At 41.5% G+C, this 27,959-nt stretch overlaps 1 protein-coding gene across 4 annotated transcripts in view; it reads right to left on the reverse strand.

Moving 5' to 3' along the window:
• TESK2 (testis associated actin remodelling kinase 2) overlaps nt 1-27,959 on the reverse strand; it is a 135,223-nt gene that overhangs the window by 6,802 nt on the left and 100,462 nt on the right. For 3 of the 4 annotated variants that reach the window (XM_082613344.1, XM_082613346.1, XM_082613347.1), the window contains one exon: nt 7,312-7,458. The exons of the other annotated variant lie outside the window; for it this stretch is intronic. In XM_082613344.1, the coding sequence (XP_082469470.1) occupies nt 7,312-7,458 (147 nt within the window). The remainder of the gene's footprint in view (nt 1-7,311; nt 7,459-27,959) is intronic. 4 annotated transcript variants of the gene reach the window in all.

Below are 27,959 nucleotides of genomic sequence, written 5' to 3' on the forward strand. Positions count from 1 at the left end.
GCACTGACCTTTATCCTCAAGCTTCAACTTTGCACATCTCATCTATTTCTGGACATCTCCTCCTGGATTATTCACACTGAACTCCATACATGCAAACCTGAACTCATCTTTTTTCCTCCAAAACTAAAACTCTACCTATATTTTTATGTCAGCTGGCACTGCCATTTTCCACCCAGTTTGCTAAGCTAGAAACTTGAGATTCAGCCTAGACTTTTTACTCTTACTCCAAGTAATTTTAGCTTCTAAATGTTTTTCAAATTGGTCCCTCCCTCTTCATCCCCACTACTATTACCCTAGTTCACATCCTCCCCTGAATACTGCAATATTCCAACTGGTCTCTGTGGCTTGGGCCAGGCTTGATCTCCATAATCCACCTTCCTCATTTCTGCCAGTATGATCTCTGTAAAATGCAAATCTGTGTTACTCCCCTACTTAAAAGCTGGCAATGACATATTGTATGATTCCATTATATGAAATGTCCAGAATAAGCAAATCCATAGAAACTGATAAAAGATTAGTGACTGCCAAATGCTGAAGGCAGAGGAGAACAGGGCATGGGGTTTTCCTTTTGGAGTGATGAGAAGTTTTGAAATTAGATAGTGGTGATTACTGAATATACTAAAAACTACTGAAATGTATACTTTGCAAGGGTGAATTTTATTTTATGTGAGTAATATCTCAAAAAAGCTGTTACTTTAAAAAAGCCACAATGGTTCTTCATTTCCTATCTAGAAGATAAAATCCAATTAGATAGTATATGATCAGACTCCTCTCTTTTCAATTCTTATCCCCTACCACTTCAGCTTCACAGTCTGCACATCAGACCATTTATGCCTCTATGCCTTTGTTTAAGCAGTCTGGTCTGGTCTGGAATATAACCCCACTCCACACACACAATACTTACTAAGCAGAATTCAATTTTCAAGATTCAGCTCAGGTATCACCTTCTCCAAGAAGTCTTCTCTGTACCCTCAGCTTGGGTTAAATATCCTTTTTCAAAGCACCCTATGCTTCTCCTCTCTCTAACCTTAGCATTTGAGATATTATAATGAAAGTATCTGTTTCTATAGTCCCTTCCTATAGCTATAGACTGTAAGCTTTAGCAAAGCAGGGATGTCTTAAGAGGGAAGTGGCCTAGAGGAAGTGGCCTAGAGAATACTTCCTAGCCCCTTGGGCAAGGGAAAGATTGTCTACTTCTGTCTGTGTGGCACCTTACGAATTATAAAACATTTTTCATAAACATAATCCAAGTGATTCAAACAACATTGTCAGGTGGGCAGGTCTGAGATTTTTACATTTAAGATGAGAAAAGTGTAGCTTACAACTCTAAGTGGTAAAGACGCAGGTCTCCTGACTCTAAAGGGATCCCTCCTAATGATTTCGGCCTCTCCAGAGGAACTGCCTAAAAAGCTTTCCACTAGAGACAGCAAGGCCATGGCAGGAACAATGTAGTCTTAAGATAGCAAACGGGGCCAGGGCCCATGGAGAAGGCAGCACTGTTCGTGCAGGCAATACAATAAGACCCCTCCGTCTGGGATGCTAGCCCCTACCTCCAACGTTGGTTAATCCAAGGGCACCTAGTGTAATGCTTGCATTTCTCACCCAACTTGGACATGGCCCCAGTACAGACTATTTGACTACAGAGTACAAAATATGAAGCTCAGACCACTGTGGGGTTCTGAAGAAGCCAGACGAATTTTCAGGCTGTGTGGGATACAAAGTCCACTAAATAGAGGATGAAGGATGCTTTATTCAGAAGTATGCCTGGAATAAGCAGCAGACATAAGAAAGGCCCATTCAGACTTCCGTGAGGTGACAGGTGACCTTTTCAGGTTCAAAGAGGAGCCCAGGCACTGCTGCTGCCTGGCTCCCGTTCTTCTTTGTCCTACTCCTATTATAATACATCACACTGTAGCAGAGAGACTTACATGTTTGCCTCGTCAAGGGCAGGGAATAATCCCATTCATCTCTGTATCTCTAACCTAGCACAGACACACAAAAAGAACTTAGCAAAAGTTTGTTATATGAAAGCCTGGATAGATGACTGAAGCTTCTCTCAAAAGCAGGTGAAAAAGGGCTTCCCTGGTGGCGCAGTGGTTGGGAGTCCGCCTGCTGATGCAGGGGACACGGGTTCGTGCCCTGGTCCGGGAAGATCCCACATGCCGCGGAGCGGCTGGGCCCGTGAGCCATGGCCGCTGGGCCTGCGCATCCGGAGCCTGTGCTCCACAATGGGAGAGGCCACAACAGTGAGAGGCCCGCGTATCGCAAAAAAAAAAAAAAAGCAGGTGAAAAGGCATACACTAATCATACATTCAACTCTCCATAATGGGGGCTGAGCTGACAAGAGACTCAAAAGGTGTCCATGAATACATTTCTGGAAGCCAACACAAATCCTTCAGAACTGGGCCAGAGTAGACACCTAAGAGCAGATCCTGAGGTCTCCTAGAACAGCTGCACAGTCAGTATTGGCACTGAATAAAACCACCTGAGCGGAGAAATGCCAAGTCCATTTGTGAGTGTTAGCTCTAAGCTAAAGCTATTTCTATAACAACAAAAAAAAAGGCTTTCCATGTGCCAACAACTCTCTCCACTTACCCCCAACAAATTTACTCCATAAACCCCCTTAGCAAGAAAGTACTGATTCTACATCTCAAGAAGGGTTAGAAGTTTCTTTTCATACCACAGGGAGATCAGAGACTGAACTGCCCTCCTAAATGTCCCAGAGATGGCGGCAGTCCAAGTCTCAAAAGATTATCTGGTTTGCTGTAATGTGTCCCATCCCTTCCCTTCCCCTCCATCCCACCATGTGATCCCCTCTCTTTTCTATAATTCTTGGGAAATAATCTACTCACATATCTGTCTCTCCAACTTGACTAAGCCCATGGATGGTACAGATTGCATTCTAGTAATTTCTATGTCCTCTAGTAGCACAGTATAAATGGTTCCCAAAGGCTGTTGATGGTTTTCTTCATAAAAAAATGACTATTTGGGCTTCCCTGGTGGCGTAGTGGTTGAGAATCTGCCTGCTAATGCAGGGGACAAGGGTTCGAGCCCTGGTCTGGGAAGATCCCACATGCCGCGGAGCAACTAGGCCCGTGAGCCACAACTACTGAGCCTGCGCGTCTGGAGCCTGTGCTCCGCAACAAGAGAGGCCGCGATAGTGAGAGGCCCGCGCACCGTGATGAAGAGTGGCCCCCGCTTGCCACAACTAGAGAAAGCCCTCGCACAGAAATGAAGACCCAACACAGCCAAAAATAAATAAATAAATAAATAAATAAATTTTTAAAAAATGACTACAGGGTTCCCTAATAAACACTCTCTACCTCCCCCCAGCATTCAACTTTGTTTCTAATTCATGCTCTCTTCAGTCTCTGAAAATTGGCATTTTCTGTTCCTAGTTGTGGGGTATAGCCTAAGACCACAGCTAGATAGGCTTTTCACTCTAGTGGAATGGTCAGAGTAGATTCTTTGGAGTTAAAAAAAAAAAACAAAAAAAACCCAAACCATTCCCACCCCCAAAAAAACCCAAAACAAACAAACGAACTAACTAACAAAAATCCAGCAACCAAGAAGAGAGATATAATTCACACTCCTAGGGGAAATCCAAAAAGACTAGTGGTGCTTGCCTGATCCTGGGCAGTAACAGTATTAAGCAGAAAGAAACTGCTCTCCCAGCTGCCCCTAAGAGTCAAGGCTCACGTACAGTTGTACCAGCCACTCCTAGCCTGTGTGTGGCTGTTGCCACTTCTTGATGGAGCTCAAGAACGGAATGTTTTTAAAGCCACACTGCATCCCACTTGCTTCTAAGTAAATCATCAGCATCGCAATAATTACAAAATTAGACAGAACAGCTATATCTGACAGACTCTTCACTCTTGAAAACAGTATTGCAGTAACTACTGATGTGTGAATCCTACAAAGGCAATACTGCTTTCAATAGGCACTCTGATTGGAAACCAGTGATCCTCTTTGCCGCTACCATAGGCTCAGGATCATTTGGAAAAAGGCATGTGCTTCTCTCTATCCCGGTTTACCTACCTGGAACACGCTCCTACTACTTTAAATCCTTCCTGTTAGCTCTGGCCTGAAAAGTCTGGACTGATCACTCCTATGAGGTCAATAGACTGGGGACACTAAGGACCCAAGAGCACTGAGGTCATTTAAGGAGGTGGGAAAAAACTGGGTGTGGGACTCAAAGTCTCAGTTCCCAAGCAGATGTTTTGGCCTCTGTGCCATCAAGCACATTTTCTAAAAGAGGGCCAGGAAGCCCCTACTCTGACAGGCTCTATATGTTAGGTGCTAGGAATAAAAAGGTGAATATGAGCAGCACTTGAGAAACTCATGTGTTGGTGGGAGACACGGACACAATAGAACCATCAAATAATAGGAAGGGGGCTTCCCTGGTGGCGCAGTGGTTGAGAGTCCACCTGCCGATGATGTAGGGGACGCGGGTTCGTGCCCCAGTCCGGGAAGATCCCACATGCTGCGGAGCGGCTGGGCCCGTGAGCCATGGCTGCTGAGCCTGCGCATCCGGAGCCTGTGCTCCGCAACGGGAGAGGCCGCAACAGTGAGAGGCCCACATACCGCAAAAATAATAATAATAATAATAATAATAATAATAGGAAGTGTACACGCTAAAATATAAGTAAACCTTTTATTGTCCTTAAAGAAATCAAACTCAGACCCAAGGTTGACAATAAGGAGATAATTTGGAAATTTCAAAGCCCTACTCTGTCCCTTTAGACTTCTCCCTTGGGCTTCTCATTCTTATGGTCACTGTCACCATCACATAGGTCTCCTGGGTGGGGCTGCTCTGGTCTAGGTGGGGACACACAACCTTCTCCTTAATCTCTGCAACACTATGAAGATAAAACATTTGGACAAAACTTTACCAAAAGCTCAGAGATGATAAAAAGGGCAATGCAGTTTTTCTTCAACTTGAGATTCCCTAGAGTGTACTTCCCAGCCTATCCCCAGGTTGCAGTCATTTGTTCTCACCACCCCCTAAAGTTCAGACCCAAGAAAGTACAGCCCAGGGAGTTCTTTCTCCTAAATTCCTAGTTTCTCATCTCAAGCCAACTGACATGGGAATACCCACTCCCTATTAGGAAAACCAAAGGATAGTGGTCTTACCCTATAGTTCCAAAAAGGTTAGTCATTTTTACAATACATACTCTATGACAATCCCAGACAGACTCACACTTGGGACACTAGCACAATGGGACAAAGTGTTTTGGGGGCACTGAAGAGAATATGATGAGTTCTTAGGAACTCATTGGTAGTGGAGGACTTTCCTCCAGAAAGCCTAGCTACCCTAGCCTAGTGATCTTTCTTTTGACTGAAAACCTACAGTCTATAGCTAAACACTCAATTATAAAATGCTGTGAACTATTTTTCAGTTATTTCCCAACAAGATTACCTCTGGTCAGAAATTATCTTTTTCAAATATCCCTTCATTCATGGTACCAGGCACCGGAGACACTCATGTAGGTGTACAGGAAATATCTGTGTGACTAACAGATAACTTGTCATGACCTCCCTCCACCTTAGAAGAAATGATGCTCTCTGAGTAGGAAGCAACAATTTGATTTTTTTTTTAATTTTATTTATTTATTTATTTTTGGCTGCGTTGGGTCTTCATTGCTGCATGCAGGCTTTCTCTAGCTGCAATGAGCTGGGGCTACTCTTCGTTGCGGTGCGTGGGCTTCTCACTGTGGTGGATTCTCTTGTTGCAGAGCATGGGCTCTAGGCACGCAGGCTTCAGCAGTTGTGGCACAGGGCTCAGTAGTTGTGGCTCACGGGCTTAGTTGCTCTGTGGCATGTGGGATCTTTCCGGACCAGGGCTTGAACCTGTGTCCCCTGCCTTGGCAGGCGGATTCTTAACCACTGCGCCACCAGGGAAGCCCCAGCAATTTGATTTTAGTTGCATGTTTAAGGTGATAGTATACTACCAACTTAAGGCAGTATCTAAGTTGATACAACCCCACCCATTTGCCTGGAACAAGTGCAGTTTTCTAAGTTTTGAGTTTCTAAAACGTTCAAAGGAAGGAGAAAAGTCTGATGAAAGGAAATGATACCACCTTCCAGGTCCCAGCTGTCCAACTGTCTAGTCCTTGCTTATACCAATGAAGATAAAGGACTCCTCACAACTAGGTCTCAGCTGGTCACCAGATTCCACCTGCCACTCTTATTGCTCCTTTAGTAACAGTGCAGCTGACTACAAATGGCCCTGCCACACCTACAGGCCCTACAAGCACCTCCCCAAAGCTATTTTCTGTGTAGTACTCACAAACCAATGGCCAGGGTCCCTCAGGGACAGTACTGCTGTTTGGAACACCAGAACCATTCTAATGTGAGGTAGCCAGGGACTCACTGCTCTAGGCCTTATTGGCTCTGAGAGCACAGCCTGCTTTTGTTCCCTTTGCAAATTTTTTTTTATAACAGGTTCCCATATCCCTTATCCATGACAGAAGAGCTGTAGGAGTATGTGTATGCACGTGCGTGTGTGTGCATATGTATGTGCTGAGGGTGCAGAATGAAATAAGAGCTATTCTTGGACAGGTACAAAACTTCTATAATACCTCCCTAGAAGACTTTAAATCAGCTCTTGGACAGAACTTATACTAGATGATTTATAGTTCCCATATCAATGATCAAACAGTACTATTTATATAAGCCTTGTCATGTGATGTCCTGTGCTACTTGGCCCTGAGGTGTCTGCCTTGTAGTATGGCCAACTTCCTCTAAAAGCAACTCTTTTCTAACCTGGTCACACAGCAATTTGGACAGCAAGAGAATACTACAGAGACCAGCTGACGCCAAAGAGGAACTGGCAGGATGGCAGAAACTCAATCACACAGAAAGAAAATGGGTCAGTACATTATGGCTTTCAAAACCTACACTCAAGTGACTAAAAATCACGGAACTCCTGCTGGAGGCCATGGGAGAGCACACTAAGAGACAGGCTCCCACATTGCCTTGACTGCTGTCAGTCCTATAGGGCAAGAACCTCTTAAGTGTCCTCATGCCATCTACTCCTGCAACACACATTCAGGACCTGAAGCCAAGAGTGAAGGTTCTCAAGATGTATGTGCTGCCAGACTCAGCAATGAAAGGTGCCCACTGTGAGCCGAGATTGGCTTTCTAAGGACTAGCTGTACATAGTAATAAGCTGTATCCTCTGTGATTGAATGTTGAATTTATAAGAGATCTCCATCATTCTCAAGCACATTAATGACTGGTTTCTTAACACAGTTTTCTTGGTAATGGAAGCCAGTGTCTCAAAGAGTAATGCATGTAAAGCCTTCGTACCTTAGATGTGAGGTCCCGATGGAAAATGCCTTTGAAGTGAAGGTAGCTGAGGCCCACTGCTATGTCATAAGCCAGTTTCACCCTCACAGTCCAGGGCAAATGCAGGTTACTGTCTAGCAACTGTTCCAGGTTTCCAGAGTTGATATACTGCAAAACAGAAGGAAAACCCAGCTACCATTTGTCAGGAATGCTTAGGGTGGTGGTGAAACCACTAGAGAGTAGACACCTAGAAGATAGAGACTGTATTTTTTTTTTGAAGTTACTGAGGGCTTATTCTGCATCCAGGCACTATGGTAGGTGCTGCACCTTCCTTTGAGAAGATCACAATCTATTAAGGGATATAGACAAACAATATAATGTAGTAAATGCTAAAAGATGGCTTTGTACAGGTAGGACAGCACTGTGCAGCACAGAGGATAAAGTTACTAACTCAGTCTAGGCATGTCGGAGAAAGCTGCACAAAGGAAATAAAGGAGTCCAAAGGATGACTTGGGGGAGCAGGAAAGAAAGTCCACACAGAGGGAGCCGCATATGTAAATTTATAGGTGAAGAGCATGGTGTACTCAGGAAACTAATTTACTCAATATGGCCAGAGAGCATGAGAGGAGAGGCAGGTGAGGCTGATATGCTTTGCTAAGGTATATGGACTTTATCCTGTCTATAAGGAACAAAAGAAGCCTTTTAAGTAAAAGAGTAACATGTTCATATTTGTTTTTTAAAGAAAAGATTATTTTAGCAATGGTATGATAGATGGATTAGAGTGGAGAATACGGAGAAGGAAAAATAGGTTAGGAGGTTATTGCGATAATCCTGGTGAAAGAAGAATGCCTGAGTTAAGGCAATAGTGGAGGCACTGGAATAGAGCAAGATTCAAGATTTAGATGGCAAAGTCAAAAAAAACTTGATGAATGCTGGATGGGGGGATAAGGGCAATGAAAAGCTCCTAGGTTGATCACAGGCTTCTGGTCCCTGGGTGCCATTATTAAATATCCAGAATACAGGGAGAGGAGCAGGTTTTTAGAAGAGGCAATGTTAAAAGATAGTGAGTTCAAGTAGGACATGTTGGGTTTAAGGGCACGTGGAGATGTCCTATACAGAGTCAGTTTGAAGTTTAGGAGCAAAGTCTGGGCTAGAGACGAACATTTAGGAGGCAATGACATTGAGCTGAAGTAGTCACTGAGGCTAAGGAATGTATGGAACTGCCCAGGGGTTAACATGTAAAGTGGGAAATTACCAGAATCCCAAGCAACTGTAGCATTTAAAGGAGCAGGCAGAGGAAGAAGAAGCAAGCAAGAATGTCACCACAGAAGCCAAAGGAGGAAAACATTCCAAAGAGGAAATGACCAATAGTATCAAATGCTATAGATCAAGTAAGATGAGCCTGAAAAGTGTCTACTGAATTTGCAACTGAGAAGTCACTGGCAACCATGGCCAGAGCAGTTACAGTAAAGTGGTTAAGACCAGAGTAAGATCAAAGTGAATTGAGGAGTGAGTAGGAGATAAGGCTAAGGGGAAATGACATGAAGATGTACTCTTTCAAGAAATTTGGCTGTTCGTCATTCCTACATACCCATGAAGAGCTGCTTTGCCCTTTTTTTAAGAGCAAATAAGCCTATTTATATAGAGATAATAAATAATAATAACAAAAATAGCAGCAGCAGCTGCAGCTAATAGTTATTTACTTGGTACTTGCTTTGTGCCAGGCACTACTCTGAGAACCTTCCATTAATTACATCATTTAATCTTCATATAACCCTAAGGTAAGTGTACTATTATTCTCATTTTACAAAAGGCATTTAGAGGTTAAGCAGCTTGCTCAAGGTTACCCAATTATTAAGCAGCAGAGCCAGGGTCCAAACTCAGGCAGTCTGGCTCCAGAGTTCATGCTCTACCCCTACATTACATTGGAGAGCCATGGTGTCTGGGTACTGAGAGCCTCATGCGGAACAGGAGCTCAAAATTTTTTGCCAATTAAATTCATGAATTTATTCAAACCTTACATGATGTATTATCTCCCTCCTCTTTCCAAGGGAGAAAAAGGGGAAAATCCCTCTAAGCCTAATATTAAGCTCTTAATACCTTTTTGGAGTGGGGATGATATTGAATTTACAAGAGACTAGGGAACCTAATGGGAGAGAAGGCAAGAAATCTGAATTTTAGGGACTTCCCTGGTGGCGCAGTGGTTAAGACTCCACGCTCCCAATGCAGGGGGCCCGGGTTCTGTCCCTGGTCAAGGAACTAGATCCCACGTGCCTGCTGCAACTAAGAGTTTGCATGCCACAGCTAAGGAGCCCGTGAGCTGCAACTAAGGAGCCCTGGAGCCACAACTAAGGAGCCCACATGCTGCAACTAAGGAGCCTGCGAGCCACAACTGAGGAGCCCTGGAGCCACAACTAAGGAGCCCACCTGCCACAACTAAGACCCAGTGTAACCAATATATATATATATATATATATATATATATATATATATATATATATACACACATATATATATGTACACACACACACACACACATTTTTAAATCTGAATTTTAGTCCAAGTCTGCCTCAACCGCCATTTTACTTTGGACAAATCAACTAATAAGGCTACCCTTCAGTTTTCCCACACAAAAAGTAGGTATGATAATCCATGATCCATATAACTCACAATGTTATTATAAGAATCGAATACAAATACATGAAAGTGCTAAGAAAAAAATATAAGTTCCATATAATGAGATTTTCTGATGTGGTAACATAAGCACCAAAAAGAACCAGTTGGGGGCAGCACGATGCAGCGCTTCAGATCCTTGGATGAAGTGGATCAGGTTTGGCAAGGCAGAGAGAATGGCTAACAATATGCCAAACTTCTCAAAAGGGAAACCTGTTGATCTGCTTCATCTTGCTTGATAATCTAGCTTTGGAAATCTCAAAACAAGGCAAAACGACAGCATTAGCATAGTGCCCTCGTCTATTCACTCTAGTTGAATGTGTTCACAGTTTACGTCTGAGGTGCTCATTTGCTAAAAAGAAACTGAACTTGCAAATTCCAAGCTATATGGGGGCAATGAAGCTGACAGCTAAACATGCAGACAAATTTCTTTAGCTCTGAGAGTGAAAAAGATATGAAAAAGTGGTGGTTCACTTCTTTGGCATGGTGACGGTGTGACATGGAAGGCCTGACTTTGGGAGCCACTCAGGCTTCCTACTGAGGGCCAGGCAGAAAAGACTGGTGAAAAGACTGTATGTGCATTCTCTGTGGGCCAGGCTAAGCCAGGACTCTTGATTCTGGTTCAGAGAAACACATGTTTATTACTGTCCAGTCATGTCTCTGAAAGCCTGAGAAATCCACAGACCAAGCCACAGGGTGGAGAGCAGAGGAGAGAGGTGAGACAAGGTGAGGAACCACACTGGCTAGTAGGCTCTGACTTTTCCTGGCAAGATGGTAAAGCACAAACCAGATCCAGAGAGGGAAACCAAATGGAATTTATTGTTACAACCCACTTCTCTTGCCTGCCTTCGGTGAAAACTTTGGTGGAGCTGATAAGCCTCTGGGCCCTCAGAAACCACAACTTCTCAATGTCTCAAGACCTTTGCATGTATGAGAAAAGGAAGTTTGAGATCTGCCAAGAAGGAAGATTTCTAAGTTGCTACACTGTGTGCCCATTAGTGGGAACGTCCACTTCCCTATAAGCAACTCCCTGTGCAGACTCAGCTGGTGTGTTCTCTGAACAAATCCCTCTGTGGGAAGCAGAGGCAAGAACAACTGTTCCAGCACATTCAGCTTTCCGGGTTGGGGATAACAGCTGCTTTGCTTTCATTTTCTTCCAGACCACTCCCTTGGGAGCTCTACAAAACAACCTAAGGCACTGGCAACACATTTAAATGCCTACTAGAGAGAGAAGATTTTACAATTTTTATTGTTGTTCTTTTAAACTTTCAAGTTCAGAAAACTATAATATCAGCCAATCAAATGTGCTAAAGGTACTTCAATACCTCTAAGTGACTGTTCCCCAACTTTACCTACACCAAAACCTCTCCTCTTCATGGTCTAATAAAATGTTAGAGTTTCTGCCATTTCATTTGTGTTTGATACTTGATTTCATTAAAGACTCTTTCTTTTCTTAGAAGGCACTCAGTAAACAAATGTGTGTTTGGTGACTAAACAATATTACTATGTACGTAAGAAATCATATGCCAACACCCTAGAAAATCATCAAAGGGATGGGTAAGTGGACACTTAATTCTCCACTCAGGAATATCAATTCAGGGAATTCCCTTGCTGTCCAGGGGCACTTTCATTGCCATGGGCCCAGGTTCAATCCCTGGTCTCCAGGGAACTAAGATCCTGCAAGCCTCACGGTATGGCCAAAAAAAAAAAAGGAATATCAATTCAGGTTATTTCTACAAAGATTTATTGAGCGCTCCTCCCATTCCTGTCACCCCTATATGAGAGTAAGAACCTGCCCATTTACATCAACATTATATCTCCCAGTGATTGGAAGAGTCCCATCCACATAGTAAATGTAGGTATGTAAACACTCAGTTTACACCTTAAAGAAGTTCAATGAAAGACACATAGGTAAGTAAATAATACTAATAACCCTTTAGCAGAGGTAAATACTTGGGTATGAAAGTAGATACTGAGGAGTTTAGAAAGTTTCAGAGAAAAAGTAACACCTGGGTTGGATCCTAAAAAGATAGTTAAGAGTTGTCTAGGCTGAGAGTATGGTTCTTCCCACATACACCCTATAGGCTCTGATGGTACCACTCAGACACAGACAGACACATAAACATGCCCATACAAAGAATATTCTGGAGCAGGACTAGGCAATACTTACCTCTCCCTGAAGTAACATTCACTACACCCAGGGGTCCTGTTCTCAATTCTTGCTGATTCTGATCATAACCTCACCCAATCATTACCAGTCAGAAGAACAAGGCAAACGGTTACCTTTTTTTTTTTAACTTTGAATTATCAATGTACTGATATCTGTAATCAAACAAACATCTATGAACAGTGGTTCAAAGACATACTCAGAGAGGTTCTGAAGAAAGCATCAACTATAAGAATTATTATACCTTTTTGAAGAATCTACCCAAATAGCCTAGAGCTAAGGCACTTACCCAAGGCAGATAAATGTGCTGCCATCCAACTAACAGAGATCATTTGCTGCCACTTAATTAGCACAGTTGTCCTGAGGTAGACCCATTCATCTCTCTATCCATCCACCTACACAAACACTGAAAACCTACTACGTAAAAACATAAAACTAAGTGGGGCCAGTCCCTGCCCTTAGTTCACAGTCTAGTCTAGTTGAGTTCACAGTCCAGTAGAGATGACATATAATCAACTAACAATTTTTTTTCAAACAGGATAATGATGAGACATGCTTCACAGAAATATTCTAACAGTAATGTAAAAACTGTATGGAAAGGTCAAGAATTGAGGCGGGGGGGCTTCCCTGGTGGCTCAGTGGTTGGGAGTCCGCCTGCCAATGCAGGGGACGCGGGTTCGTGCCCCGGTCTGGGAGGATCCCACGTGCCGTGGAGCGGCTGGGCCCGTGAGCCATGGCCGCTGAGCCTGCACGTCCGGAGCCTGTGCTCCACAATGGGAGAGGCCACAACAGTGAGAGGCCCGCGTACCGCAAAAAAAAAAAAAAAAAAAGAATTGAGGCTGGGAGAACAGTTAGAAGGCTTCTGGAATCATCCAGGTGAGAAGTAACAAATGCCTGAGAAAGACAATGGCAGCAAGAATGGAAAGGAGGTTAATATCTGGAGACATCTCAGAGGTAGAACCAATATGATTTGGTATTTAATCAAAGGCAGGGAATAATTAAAAGAGATACGGTATACAAAGTATGTCTAGCACAGTGCTTAGCTCACAGTACACAACTCATTCTCCCCACTATCAATATCTAATCATCATCATTCCTCCCCTTGGTTGCGTCATTAGCTTTCTAACTAGTCTTCTTTTCCCCTTCTTACATCTTGAACAGACTTAACTCTCAATTCCAATCCATTTTCCTTAATACAGCCAAGATTAACCTTCTAAAATGCCAACCTGAAGCCACTCCCTTGTTAAAATTATTCACTGATGCCCCATTACTCTTAGGATAAAATCCACAATCCTTAGCATGGTATACAAAGTCTTTCACTCCTGCTTATAAGGGTCTGACCCCTGCTTACTTGCACGTTTGTGCACATTGCTGGTCCCTTTACCTGGAATACCTTCCCCCACATAGGCCTGGCTAATCACCCACTGAGGATTCAGTTCTGTTTCCTGGAAGCCCATATGTAGGGTTGGGAGTAAAAAAGACAGTCTATGCAAAAGGAACACAAAGATAAAGTGCAGAGATTAGTAGTAATTCCTTTTTGTTTTTCTTTCCCTGTGTAAAGTATAAGTAGGGGAGAAGGGATAAAGCTAAAAAGTAAAGCTGGGCAGTACATTATAGTGGTGAAGCCCACATACTGCAGAGTTAGACTGCCTAGGATTGAATCTCACCTCTGACTCGTTGTGTGACCCTGGGTTGGTTACTCTTTAACATTCATCTATAAAATGGGAATAATAATAGAACCTAATCCATAGAATTATGAAGATTTAATGAACTGATGTGTAAAATGCTTAGAACAATGTCAAAGGAAGTTCTCAATATGTTAGTTGTTGTTATTGCTATTATTATTATATTTATTGTTAGTGTAGAAGTTCTGGAACACCAAGATGAAACATCTATAGCTAATTTAGCAGATCATGGGGACCACTAAAGGTTTATAGGTAAAGATATAATATAATCTATTGTGTGTTGAACTATGTCTTCCAAAAAGATGGGCTCAATTCCTAACCCCTGGTACCTGTGAATATGACCTTATTTGAAAATAAGGCCTTTGCAGATGTAATCAAGTAAGATGAGGTCCTATTGGAGTAAGGTGGATCCTTAATCCAGTATCTTAACAAAAAGAGGAGAGGAGATACAAACATATAAGGAGAATGTCATGTATCGATGGAGGCAAAGATTTGAGTGATGCATCTGTAAGCCAAGGAACACCAAGAGAAGCTAGGAAGAAGCAAGGCAGGATCTTCCCCTAGAGCCTTCAGAGAAAGCAAGACCCTGACAACACTTAGATTTCAGACTTCTAGCTTTCAAAACTATGAGGGAATAAATTTCTGTCTTTATAAGCCACTCACATTGTGGTGCTTTGTTACGGCAGCCCTAGGAAACTAATACATGACCCAAACTACATTTCAGAAAGCTCATGGTGGTAGCAGGACAGAGGAGGAGCTAGAGGGAGGTTTGAAGGGTCCTGCATCAGTTCAGATGAGAGACGACCAAACACCTGACTTAGAATGCTGTCATAGGCATGAAAAAGTGGGCTAGAGTTAGAACAAGCAGAGGTAGAATCTAAAGGATTTAGCAACTGAATGGTAGATATGAGAACTGAGGAAGAAGAGTCAAAGGCAACTCAGAGATTCCAAATAGATGTGTTGAGAGAAACAACGGGAAGAGATCCTACAATCTTATATACCAAAAGTAAGTCAGAAGCCCATCAGAAATTAGCATCAATGCCAAATAGCCAAATCAGTGGCTTGTCAAACCTCTTCTCTGGATGGGCCCTCTGCAGAGGAGGGCCTGGGCCCCGACCTAGTTTTCACTGAAGCCCAACAATGCCATTGTGCTGGCCACTGTATATTTGTTGATTGGCTCCAAACACAAAGGCTAGCAGACATCCCATCCTGCTGGCTTGGTTTAAAGAAGAAAAGAAAGCTTTGTTACTGCCCTGGGTAATTCCAGGACAGGCATCCCAAGAGCGCCCTGTGGGAGGCTCATGCTCCAAAGGAGCCTCCTGTTCTCAGCTCGAGGTTCCACAGCCACTACAAGTGCACATCCACACATCTGCCAAGGCCTGAGTTTGCCACAGTTCAGCCTCCACTCCAGGAGGTCCACCGGGACCTGCCTGACTCAAACAGTCAGTAGTAATGAACTGATTCAAAGAGAAAGGGAACCCAAAATGTGTTTCAGAATATTTAAATGTTTCACCCTCTCTGCCTTCAGATATGTTTATTGTCCAGAATACTCTTCGTCCCCTTCACAGCTTTGCTAATTCTTATTCATCCTTCTAAACCCAGCTTGAGTCTCTTATTTTGGAAAGCATTTCCTGATATCCCATCCCACACTTTGTGCCACTTGGCCCCCTGTATGTATTTCTACTATTGCTTATCATATTGTACTATAACCTTGATGGCAGGGACCAGATCTTTCTCAACTTTGTAAGCCCAGTATCCAGTGACACAAACAATAAATTGCTGAATTAACAAATGAATGATTAAGTACATTTAAATAAACAGAGGCAGATTTTAAGTTCCCTCTTTTATTTGAAGCCCTCCCAATTCTGTCATTAATGTAACTTAAGATCAAAAAGAGAAATGTGCTTTGAGAGGAATTTTCTGATAAATATCATGTAAAACAAACATTTAATAATGCTTACTATATGGCAGATACTATGGTAGCAATGAATTTAAAGCAAAATACAAAACAGTGTGTTTGGCCACTCAGTAATATGAAATTCTGAGGATCCTTTGACACTCTGTCAGCAGATTCCTTAAAATGGTCAGAATTACATGGACTTAAAAAATATATCTAAGATCTCCCTTTGAGAATTATAGAGGGTATTTCTTTTATCAGTAGCTGAAAGCCAAGTAGAAGAGGCCATAAGATATCGCCCCTTTCCTCACACTTCCCACAGACACTTAGTATAACCCATTCACCACTTTAAGAACATGTTTGTTTAACGCACCTGAAGTAGTAAGAGTGTTTTTCTATGCACGTAAACTACTATAAACAACAAAATGACTGTTTACCCACAAGATTCAAAAAAGTATGACTGGGACATCCCTGGTGGTCCAGTGGTTAAGAATCCACCTTCCAATGCAGGGGACACAGGTTCGATCCCTGGTCAGGGAACCAAGATCCCACATGCCAAAGGACAACTAAGCCCTCACGCCACAACTACTGAGCCCACGTGCCACAACTAGACAGCCCTAGACAGCCCATGCACTACAACTAAAGACCCTGCATACCACAATGAAAGACCCCGCATACCGCAACGAAGATCCTGTGTGCCCCAACTAAGACCCAACACAGACAAAAACAAACAAAAAAAAGAACGGCTAAGCTTTTCCCACAGATTTTTAGTTCTTACAGCAAACATCTCATAATCAAAATCAAATTTGTTTAAATAAACATTAAAAGATAAATCTGTAAAACAAATCTTCTCAAAGAAATGAACTAAGATAACAATAAGACTATTTTCTTTGCCCCATAAAGCTCTACTAGCAATCAATGGTTTCAGACATGATTTATGATCAGCCCAGGGCTCTTGTCTACTCCATCCAGATTGCTTTCCTATCCCCAAATCCATAATATCTCTACCAGCAACATGGCTATTAAGGTCATGTTTAAAAGCATTCTTCCCTCCAGCTTGCTACCCCACATCTACTACAACCCCACATCCTCCAGCTTCAGACAGGAACCTCTGACATTCACCTGGTGATTGGGCTCAGAGTGAACAAAGCAATCTATTAAGGAAGACAACACATCCTGCCTCCCCTTAGCAGATCTCAGGAGTAAGGGCTTGACAGTGGACAAAATGAAAATGGAAACCAAAAGAGGTTAAGTTTCTAATTAAGGTGATTTATATCAAAGGAAACTCTGTCCTCAAACGAGGTAATCATTTCTTCTACCTCTTTTGCCCATATCAACACACTACTTGGTCTCTGGGTAAGGAAGAAGTCAAGCAAAAGTTAGAGGCAACTATAAGCTCAAATGGTATCTTCTAGTGGCAAACGGTAGGTAGGGGGGTAGAAAGGGAGGAAAGGTTTCCAATTTGCTATGTGGAAGACAACTTCCCAACCCAATAGTCACTCCAAGTACAGGCAGAAATCTCCTCTGAAGGCTAAGGGTCAGATAGGTAACTAATTACCTGCAAGTTCACAAAAATTCACAAAGACTAGTTGGAGTTATCAAAGGAAGGGGTGGGAATAGAGGACTCAGCCAGTTCTGGTTCTACTGCAGAGAAAACAGACTTGAGGTCTGGTGTACACATAAGCATCTACAGCTGTAAGGAAAAAGAGAGAGCCTTTTCTTTGGTTTCAGACCATCTCAAGTGTCAGAATGATGTGCCCTCTGTAATTCCCTGGCAGTCCAGTGGTTAGGACTCTGTGCTTCCACTTCAGGGGGCATGGGTTCGATTCCTGGTTGGGGAACTATGATCCTGCATACTGCACAGCCAAAAAAAAAAAAAAAGAGAGAGAGAGAGTAAATGAGAAAAATCAGATGATTAATCTTGAGTGAAGTTAAGTCTAGATTTTTTTTTACCATGTTCCAAATTATCTTTCCTCTATCAGCCACTGGACTCTCTGGGAAGCAGTTAATGCTGGTCTAAGGCCAACTCTCAATTCAAACAAAGCAGCAGATCTGGATATCATGTCACTCAGAAGCGTTCTAGGGATGCTAAATTCTAAAACATTTTTCTAAATGACTAAAAGCAGAGAATGACCACAGCACTGAATTCTAAACCCTTTCCAAATAAATTCAGAAAGTCCTAACACACAATTAACTTCACTTCTTGAGTTCACTGAGAAGAGGTTCAATGCCATTCCTAGATCAGTGTCTAGCAGAATAAGCCCCAATAAATACTAATTGAATTAATGAACAAATTAAGGGTCCCTAACTATCTATCTACATATAGAAATCCCTTCTACACTCTCCATGAATCAGCTCTCATCAGCTACCTCAGTCTTTAGACCTTAGACCAGAAAGCTCTTGTCCAAGGAAGGGCTTTAAGATGTAGTGATGTGTTATCCCTGAAAAGCTCAAAGACTGAGTCTGGTCTTCTGTAGCGAAGAGACTATTCCGATTACAGTGTTATGTTAAAAAAAAAAAAAAATCCCAGGTAATACACGCACAGCTGAGGAAGTTCTCCAGCAGCACTCTCCAAGTTTTCCACATCTCAGTAAATGAAACAACCACCCACCTAGAAAATGGGCATCATTTGATTCTTCACACTTCTTTCTTACCTAAGTCACAAGACCTTGTCTTTCTATTTCTAAAACAGATCTTTAAAAATCTTCACAGATACCACTGCAGTTCAAGCTACTCACATCTCTCATATAATCTATAAGTTTCTCCTCACTGGTCTCCTTGCCCTCACTTCCGTCCCTCTACAGTCAACTCTCCAGAGCAGCCAAAGTGCTATTTTAAAATGCAAATTGTATCCTACTACTCTCCTGTCTAAAATCCTTCAACTGCTTCCTGCTGTATTTAAAACAAAATTCAAACTCCTCACCATGGCCTATAAGGCCCTGTATGATCCAGCCTCTTTCTCTCTCTCAAATTTTTAATCTTCTTCTCCCTAATCTTCATGAATATCTCCTTTTCTTTTAGGTATTCTCAGAAAAGTATATCTATGACCTTATGTACAGGATAAGCTAGTCAGTATCAACATATATACATTGTCCTTACTTATCTCATGGATGGATCAACAGTGTTTTTCAAAGATACATACTCATGAGGAAAATAATGCCCAAGGGTATGGAATAACAATATAATATGATGGGATAGACCTGAAAGGCAGTCCATTCTAAGCCCCACATCGTACAATTGAAGTCCTTCTATAATATCTTTGCCAAGGAGCCAAAGTAACCCATATTAGCTTTATGAAGAGAATAGTTAGGGAAGAGAATAATCATACTAAACACAACTGTCCTCCTTAACTGTGGTGCCCTCTAACCAATACTCCAACTTTCCAACATCTAAGAATGTGGTCTTTAGCTTCCTGAGCTTAATAAAACAGCAGTACCTGAGGAAGCCTGCTATTTCCTCCACCAACCCCAAGCTCTTCAATGACCTGTTACCTATTTGTTGCTAGTGGTAAACAAAACAGAACATGGTCCCAGTCCTACTGGAACCAACATACGAGAGAGACAATAAACAAACATTCAAATAAATGAAGAACTATATGTTATGAGATGTGCTACAAAAAGGAAAGAGTGCTATCAAAGAGAATAATAATCTAAGTAACGATCTAGATGGAGGGAGATCATTGGGAAAAGCCACTATAGTACAGTGAAAATTTAAACTAAGACTTGAAAATTGAGTTCAGTACGTAAAAATGGAAAAAGAGCTTTTCAGTTATTATTTAATCTAATTCTTAGCTTCTTTTATATAAAATAGCAATCATAGTAGCTATATCTCACAGGGTTGTCATAGGATGAAAAAAAGAAAATGCATGCAAAACTTTACATTCCAGATATATTAGCTATTTCTCTAACAAGTATGTATAATTTTATAATCAGAAAAAAGTTATTTTTTTAAAAAGTGTCCCTGATACTGCCAAGTACAATAAATTATTGGTTAAAAAAATGAGATATTTTCTCATCCAAACACCTTAGTTGACTTAAAGACTTATCAGGTAAGTAACATGTCTGTTGTTTTATTTGTAAGTTAGTGCGCGGTTCTGTTCCTTCTGGGTGTACCAGAAACGTACGTTTGATTGACTAGCTAATCTGGGTAGAAAAGAAACTGTTGAGCAAATTAGTTACAGAGGAAAAGGATGACTATGCAAGAGGCCTCACAATTGAACAACGTAAGAGGCCATTTAGAAATTACTCCATTCATGAGGCAAGAGTTCCAGCCATTCATACAAGTACTAAAATGCATTGGAAAATTTACCTCAACTTCACTTTTTAGATGACATAAAATGTTTGTTGTTTGCTTCCTTTTTCCCTATTCAATCATTCAGCCAGTGTCTATAAAAGAGTGTCCTAAACACAAGGTACTGCTGGGAGATTAGGAGCATACAGATAAGTAAAACACTATCCCTGCCATTATATAATAACCAGCAACTGGTTTAACCTAGCACTTTCACAGTTACCTCATTTGAACTTTGCAAGATCTTGAAACATTCTGTCATCCTTTTCTTTATTTTCTTTTAATAAATTGATTTATTTTTATTTATTTATTATTATTTTTTGGCTGTGTTGGGTCTTCGTTGCTGCACGCAGGCTTTCTCTAGTTGCGGCGAGCAGGGGCTACTCTTCGTTGCGGTGCGTGGGCTTCTCTTGTTGCCGAGCAGAGGCTCTAGAGTGCGCAGGCTTCAGTAGTTGTGGTGCACGGGCTTAGCTGCTCCGCGGCAGGTGGGATGTTCCCAGAGCAGGGCTCGAACCCGTTTCCCCTGCATTGGCGGGCAGATTGTTAACCACTACGCCACCTGTCATCCTTTTCTTATGAATGAGGAAATCAAGCCCAGAGATTTAAATAACTTGTCTATGGCTATTCAACTAGTAATGGTGGAACCTGGATTTGTACCCAAGTCTTTTGACCCTGAAGCCTGGGTTCCTCCTCTATTCTAGGAGCTTACACTTGTGCAGGGGAACTAAAGCAAAAATAACTTTAATATATGGCAAAATGTTTAAAAAGAGGTGCCAAAAAAAGTGTAAGAGAAGGTCAACGGAGGGAAACATTTTGACTACATAAGGGAGAGGTAGGGAGGGTTAGCGGTGGCAGAGAAAGAATCAGGAAAGGTTTTATGGAGGAATAAGTGGACTTTGAGCCAAGTCTTGAAGGGAGGGAAGATTTCTATAGGATAAAGGCAAAGAGTATATTCTGGGCTGAAGAAATAATATGAATAAAGAGGCAGGAAAACACACAGTGTTTAGTAAACACATTAAACCCAGTTTGCCTGAGTTATAGAGTACTTGTTAAAGAGGAGGAGAACTAGAAGAAAAAAGGCAGGATGAGGCTAGAGCACAGAGGACCGAATATCAGGCTAAGAGTTAATCCTGAGTTCCATGTTTTCACACTAGCTGTGCATCAAAATAACTTATGGTGCTTTATTAATTTATTTTTAAAAACAGATGCCTGGGCCTCACCCAAGACTTTAACTCAAGAGGCCTTGTGTGATGTCCTGGCATCTGCACTTTCTAAAAAGCTCCTAAGCAATTCTGGTAAGCAACTAAGGTTACAAAACTATACTGTAATCAGCAAGGAAATCACTGAATGCTTTTGAGCCAGAAAATGCCACTGATTATTCATTTATTCATTCAATCAACAAATATGATAAGGGACTTCCCGGGTGGTCCAGTGGTTAAGACTGTGCTCCCAATGCAGGGGGCCCAGGTTCAATCCCTGGTCGGGGAACTAGATCCTGCATGCCACAACTAGAGATCCCGCATGCCGCAACAAAGATCCCACGTGCCACAACTAAACCTGGCACAACCCAAATTAATTAATTAATTAATTAATTAAAAATTTTTTAAAGATGGTATTAAAAAATATATATGATAAGCAGCTATCATTGTCAGGCACTATACAGGACCCAGTGGATGTCAATGCAAACAAAACAGTCCTTGCCCTCAAGGGATTTATAAACTACATACACAAGCAAACAGTGAATTAAAGTCAATGATAAATAGTATTGTATTATGGGAGCATGTAGGAGGGGTACCTAACTAATCTTGGGAGATTAGAAAAGGCTTCCCAGAGATAGTAATATCTAAGCTGAGTCCTGAAGGTTAAATAGGAGTTGGCCAGACCACTGGGAGATGGAAGGATTGTGTCCTAGGCAGAGGGAAGAGCTGGTGCAGAGACCCGAAGGTGGAAAGGGTCACATCCCATTTGTGACTGAAAGAGAAAGAGGTTCAGTACAGCTGTAGTGCACAACTGAGACAAGAACCAACAGGTCAGAGAGGAATGAGCAGTGAGGCCACAGAGATAATGAGTACCAGGATTAGATGTTTTGACTTTAACCTGAGGGAAATGAGGAGCCATAGAAGGGTTTATGCAAGGAAAAACAAAATTAGATTTGTATTAAACACTGTGGCGTTAGCAAAAAGACAGACATATAGACTAATGGAATAGAATAGAAAGCCCAGAAATACACCCTCATGTATCAAAGGGAAAGGATAGTCTCTGCAACAAATTAGAGATGGAGAAATGCAAATGAAAACCACAGTGAGATATCACCTCACACCCATTAGAATGCAACTATTAAAAAAAAAAAACCCAGGAAATAGCAAGTGTTGACAAGGATGTGGAGAAATTAGAACACTTGTGCACTATTGGTGGGACTGTAAAATGGTATGACAGCTATGGAAAACAGTATGGTGGTTCCTCAAAAAATTAAAAATAGAACTATTATATCATTCAGCAATTCCACTTCTGGGTATATATGCAAAAAAACTGAAAACAGGGTCTCAGAGAGACATATGCACACCTATGTTCAAAGCAGTATCATTCACAAGAGTCAAGAGGTAAAAGCAACCCAAATGTCCACTGACAGATGAATAGATAAGTAAAATATAGTACGTATATACTTACAATGGAATATTATTCAGGCTTAAAAAGGATGGAAATTCTGTCACATGTTACAATATGGATGAACCTTTAGGACACTAAGCTAAGAAAAATGAGCCAGTCACAAAAAGACAAATACTGTGTGATTCCACTTTTCTGAGGTACCTAGAGTTGTCAGAATCATAGAAACAGAAAACAGAATAGTAGTTACCAGGGACTGGAGGAAGGGGGAAATGGGGAGTTGTTTAATAGTATAGAGTTTCAATTTTGCAAGATGAAGAAGATCCAGAAATCTGTTGCACAACAATAAAAACATATTTAATACTAACTATTGAATTGTACACTTAAAAATTGCTAAGATGGTTAAAAAAGAGATCTGTATTTTAAAAGGACCACTCTGGCTCGCAATATGGACAGTATGGATTTAAGGTGAGGAACAAAACTGACAGGGAGACTAGTTTAGAAGGTTGTGGCGAAAGAGATGGCAATGGCAGAAGGAACTGGCCTAAGGTAAATGCATCCAGGGTAGTAAGAGGTAAAATGGTCAGGTCATGGTGACTGATAAGATGTAGAAAATGGGAGAAGTCAGGGATGAAGGAAAAGAGAACTATCATTTGTAGAAAAGCTAAGCACTCAACTAATACTTTTACAAGTTAGTAATTCATTTAATAAACATGTATGAAGTAGCTACTTGTGCCAAGTACTACAGAAGGCTTTAGACAACTTTTCTGCCCCTTCACAGAACAACTTCTCCTTTTTGAAGTTCACCTAAACTGGCCGTTGACACAAAGTGTCTGCTTAATAATTATTTGTTGAGTAGGAAATAGACACAAGCAATTACTATGAGAAGGTGAAATGAGCTAAAATGAGCATGTTGAGGAAAGAAAAGCTTATGATTCACTTTGGAATCACTGATCTAAGAATTTACTATATAAGCAAGCAATGGTGACCATGATAACAAGAAAAGACCAACATAAAGAGCAAGTAAACACAGAAGGTACAGACAGTAATTAGGTATCAGGTGTAGGAATGTGTGAGAGGTATATTGGGAGACCACCCTCTCTCCATTGTCCTACTTGCTACAGAATCCAAAGTAGGAAAAGCTGTCAAGAGCCAACACAGACCCAATTCCTATGAATGATACCACTTACCAAGTTAAGAAAAACATACTTGTCAAAACTTCTGTTAGAAACAGGTTTAGCCGAAACTCACAAAGAGATCTATGAATTCAAATGCCACACTAGTTTCACAATCATGGGGAGGATTAAGAGAAATATTAGATAGAAATCTCATAAACCATTTTCTAAATCCTTCTCTGTCCTATCACTATCAACACTGTGAAAAGATTCATCAAATGGCTGGCGTAAACAACCCTGAAAGAGGCAGATGTCTTTGTGGATAACAGTTTAACTGCTGGAAGCTCAAGTGTTGGGAAGCAGTTTTCATTCATTCATCCATTTATCCATTCACCCAACTAATATTAATTGCATGCCTTTATGTGCCAGTTACTGAAAATTCAGCAGTGAACAAAATAGCCAGGATCAAGGAGCTTAAAGTCGTGTAAACTGGATTAGAGTCAGGTGGAACCTGACTCAATCCCAGCTCCACTACTTAGCTAAGAGACCTCAGATAAATTAATTTCTCTCTGAGCCTCAGATTTCTCACCTGTAAAATGAGGAAAATAGCATATATTCCATGGGATTGTACGCTAATTTATCCCCACCCCCGCCGCCAAGGGAGAGGCTTAGCAGGACCTGGCACACTGAAATAAGAAAAACGACTTAATGATTTTCATTATTATTACTCGGGAAGTAATACAGCAGTTGAAAAACGCCTCTTTCTAAATCAATAAAATATTTTCTAGTGAAAAAGCTGATAAACAGAAACAGGAATGTGCACAAGGAAGGTATCATTCAGAGTACTCCCTGGAATCCTGAGGCTCTATGAAGTTATCTCCACTTGGAGATAACTTGAACTTAAACAGGTTCAAACTCAACCTGTTCAAAACTGACCTCTTGATCATTTCCCATCTTGTACCTCCTGTAGTCTTCCCCATCTCCATTAACAGCAACTCTATCCTTCAGATGCTCAGGCCAAAAACTATGGTTATCCTTGAGTTATTTCATCTTCTCAAACCTCTCACCGAATGCATCAGGAAAGCCTGTTTTCTCTACTTTCAAAATAGATCCAGAATCACAAGGTCCACTGCTACCACTCTGGTCCAATTTACCATCATTTCTCACTTTTTTTGGCATAGTCTCTATTTATTGCATGGACCCTGTTGCAATAGTCTCTCTTAACTAGTCTTCCTGCTTTCAACCTTGCCTCCTTTTCAGTCTATTCACCACACAATAGCCAGGGTGATTCTGTTAAAAGGTAAGTCACATCATGTCACAACTCTACTCAAAAACCTCCAAAGACTTCTCAATTCACCCTGAGTAAAAGCTGAAACTCTTACAATGGTCTGTAAGACACTATGTGCTCTGGCCCATGTTTCCTCTCTGACCTTCATCTACGACTGTTCTTTTTTACTCTCTGCTGCAGCCACGTCACCGTCTTTGGAGTTCTTCGACCACATTCAGCACCAGGCATTTCTGCCACTATGTCTTTGCACTTACTGTTCCCACTGCCTAGAACACTCTTTCCCCAGATATTCACATAGCTAGCTCCATTACCTCCTTAATTTTTGTCTCTTCTGTGATACTTCCCCTATCCACATATTCAAAATTGCAAACCCCACAGCACATAACACCATATATATTACCATTTGTTTTCCTGTTTAATCTAACTCCTCTGTCCGCCCCCCTGCTCATTACAATGTAATTTCCATGAGGGTAGAGATAATTATTTGTTCATTATTATATTCCCAGTACCTGGAATAGTGCTGGACACATAGTGAGAGCCAGTAAATTTTTTTTTTTTTTAATGACTAAATGAGCTAGAGGCAAGCTAGCAAGACAGGGGAAAACTTCTTTAAGAATAAAGTAAACTAAATGAACTCTTCTATTATTTGTGGGTTAAACTGCCAACCGCAAATTCTTATTTCTCACATGTCTTAGGGAGTTACTAAAAATAAGGGCAGAAAACATGTACCACAATTTTATTTAGAGATTTTTTTATTACTAAATGACCAAACCAAAAAGTTAAACAAAAGCTACTTTTTTCAAAAGTAAAGAAGATGCCAACATGTATTAATAGGAATGCTTTAGCTATTTTTACAAGTATAAATGAAATAAACTTCTAATTGTGAAAGGACTTGAGATGTAACATTTCACACTATTTTTGACTTCTGGCTCTTTCCACTGGAGTTAATTCAGCTTTCTTAAATATACTATGGGCCCAGCCACACAGGGCATTATACAGACCCTATTTAAGAGACTGAGTTCCACTAGAGGGATTTGACATAACTTGGAAAGTGGAAGGGAGAAGAGAGACAAGGGCATCCCAGGTCCTGGAAGGCATATCTAAGGCTAGCATGTGTAGAAGACAGAAAAAAGACCCACCCAACTAAAGGGAGCAATTTGAATTCTGAAATCCGATTAGAGAGAGTCTAGAATGCTAAACAGAAGTTTTTAAACAGAAGCATCACATTATCAAAGTATGCCTAATGAAGATTACTCATGTAGTAGCATATCAAATTGAAGCAAAGATATATTAGGGACAGGAAAAGCAGCCACATGCTTAGAAGATAGGGTACGGGTATGCTGCCAAAGTTAACCCAAGGCAGGCACCAGACAACTTTGCATTTGGCTCAAGGTAAATAAGGCCAGGAGAATACTCTGTACTGGGTCACACAAAAGCAAGAAAAGCAGCAGGCAAAACTAATGGCAATATCACTGCACACCAAGAAACTGGAATCGGGGTCTGGCTGCTCATTTTTATAAATAATGCATGAGTTTGGTCACTGAACCCACAGAGTTTCCTTTCATTGTAAGCTCTCTGATTATATAAGGCTTCTTACAAGTCTGACAGAAACCGACTCAGAAACAACACACATCAACCCACATAAACAAGGAGTTTCCAAAGTAACTCTTCTTTAAGAAAGAAGGTGTAGAGTTGGGGTGGAAATGGTGAGTGAGAAGAGGAGGAGGGCTGTGTGAATTAAAAAAATTCCCTTCAGCCACCTGCAGGGCTGACCATTCCCTCATGAGGGAAGAGCATTTCTTTCAGTACCAAGTATCTACCTGGCTGAGGTGACTTCGCTGTAAAGAGGCCAAGCAATTGCTCTGTTTATAGCTAAGTGGTTCTCATTGCCACAGTGGAAAAAAGAATAGTTTCTCCATGGCAGAAATGGCAAGAAAGACCCCAAAACATCCTACCCGCCAAGCAATTCTTTTGCTGACTCCCTGGACCAGAGTATTGTCACTTGAGGCCCCTGCCCCATAACCTTATACCCTACTCATCCCCCCAAATTCCCAATCTTCTAGGCACTAAGAGGTTCTGCACAAAGAGGTTCCCCAAACTGTTTGATTATGAGGATATTTCCCTCTTTGTGCTTTTCTTAACAAACTAAAAAACAAGAATAACAACAAAACAACAGAGCTTCCCTGGTGGCGCAGTGGTTGAGAGTCCGCCTGCTGATGCAGGGGACACGGGTTCGTGCCCCGGTCTGGGAAGATCCCACATGCCGCGGAGCGGCTGGGCCCGTGAGCCATGGCCGCTGAGCCTGCGCATCCGGAGCCTGTGCTCCACAACGGGGGAGGCCACAACAGTGAGAGGCCCGCATACCACAAAACAACAACAAAAACAAAAACAAAGCACACAAAAAATTGTGAGATGTCGTATAATCCGTCTGAAAGCATCTCTCTCTCCTCTCTTTCTTTGACAGCACCCCCCATCTTGAATATAGAAGAGAAAACATACAGCATGTAAGTTGGTGGCAGCCACTTTTTGATTATAAATGACAGCCAACCTTAGGGTGAAGCTGACAACGTAAGCACAGAACAAAGAGATGGAAAGAGGTGGCGGGGGGGGGGGTTCTGGATAACATCTATTTAGCTGTTGAATTAAACCAACCCCTAACCTAATAAACTTCTGGAATTCCAGTTTATATGTCCTTTTGTTGTTTAAGGCCATTTGACTATTTTCTGTTACTTGTACCCAAATACATTCTAATATATCCAGTAACCAGAAAACAGCTTTCCCAAATAACCCAAAATATACAAAGTTAGTCAGAATCGAATTCTACAAATACTACACATGCTACACATACAAGAACCTGTGCTCAGCAGTAAGGGGAATACATACGTGAATTAAGGACATCATGTTGTAATGGAAACAGTACAGGCTTTGAAGTCAGATGAATCTGGATCTAAAT

This window comes from Mesoplodon mirus, assembly GCF_964341445.2.
Source record: "Mesoplodon mirus genome assembly, chromosome: 3".
In the NCBI taxonomy this organism is placed as follows: Eukaryota; Metazoa; Chordata; class Mammalia; order Artiodactyla; family Ziphiidae; genus Mesoplodon; species Mesoplodon mirus.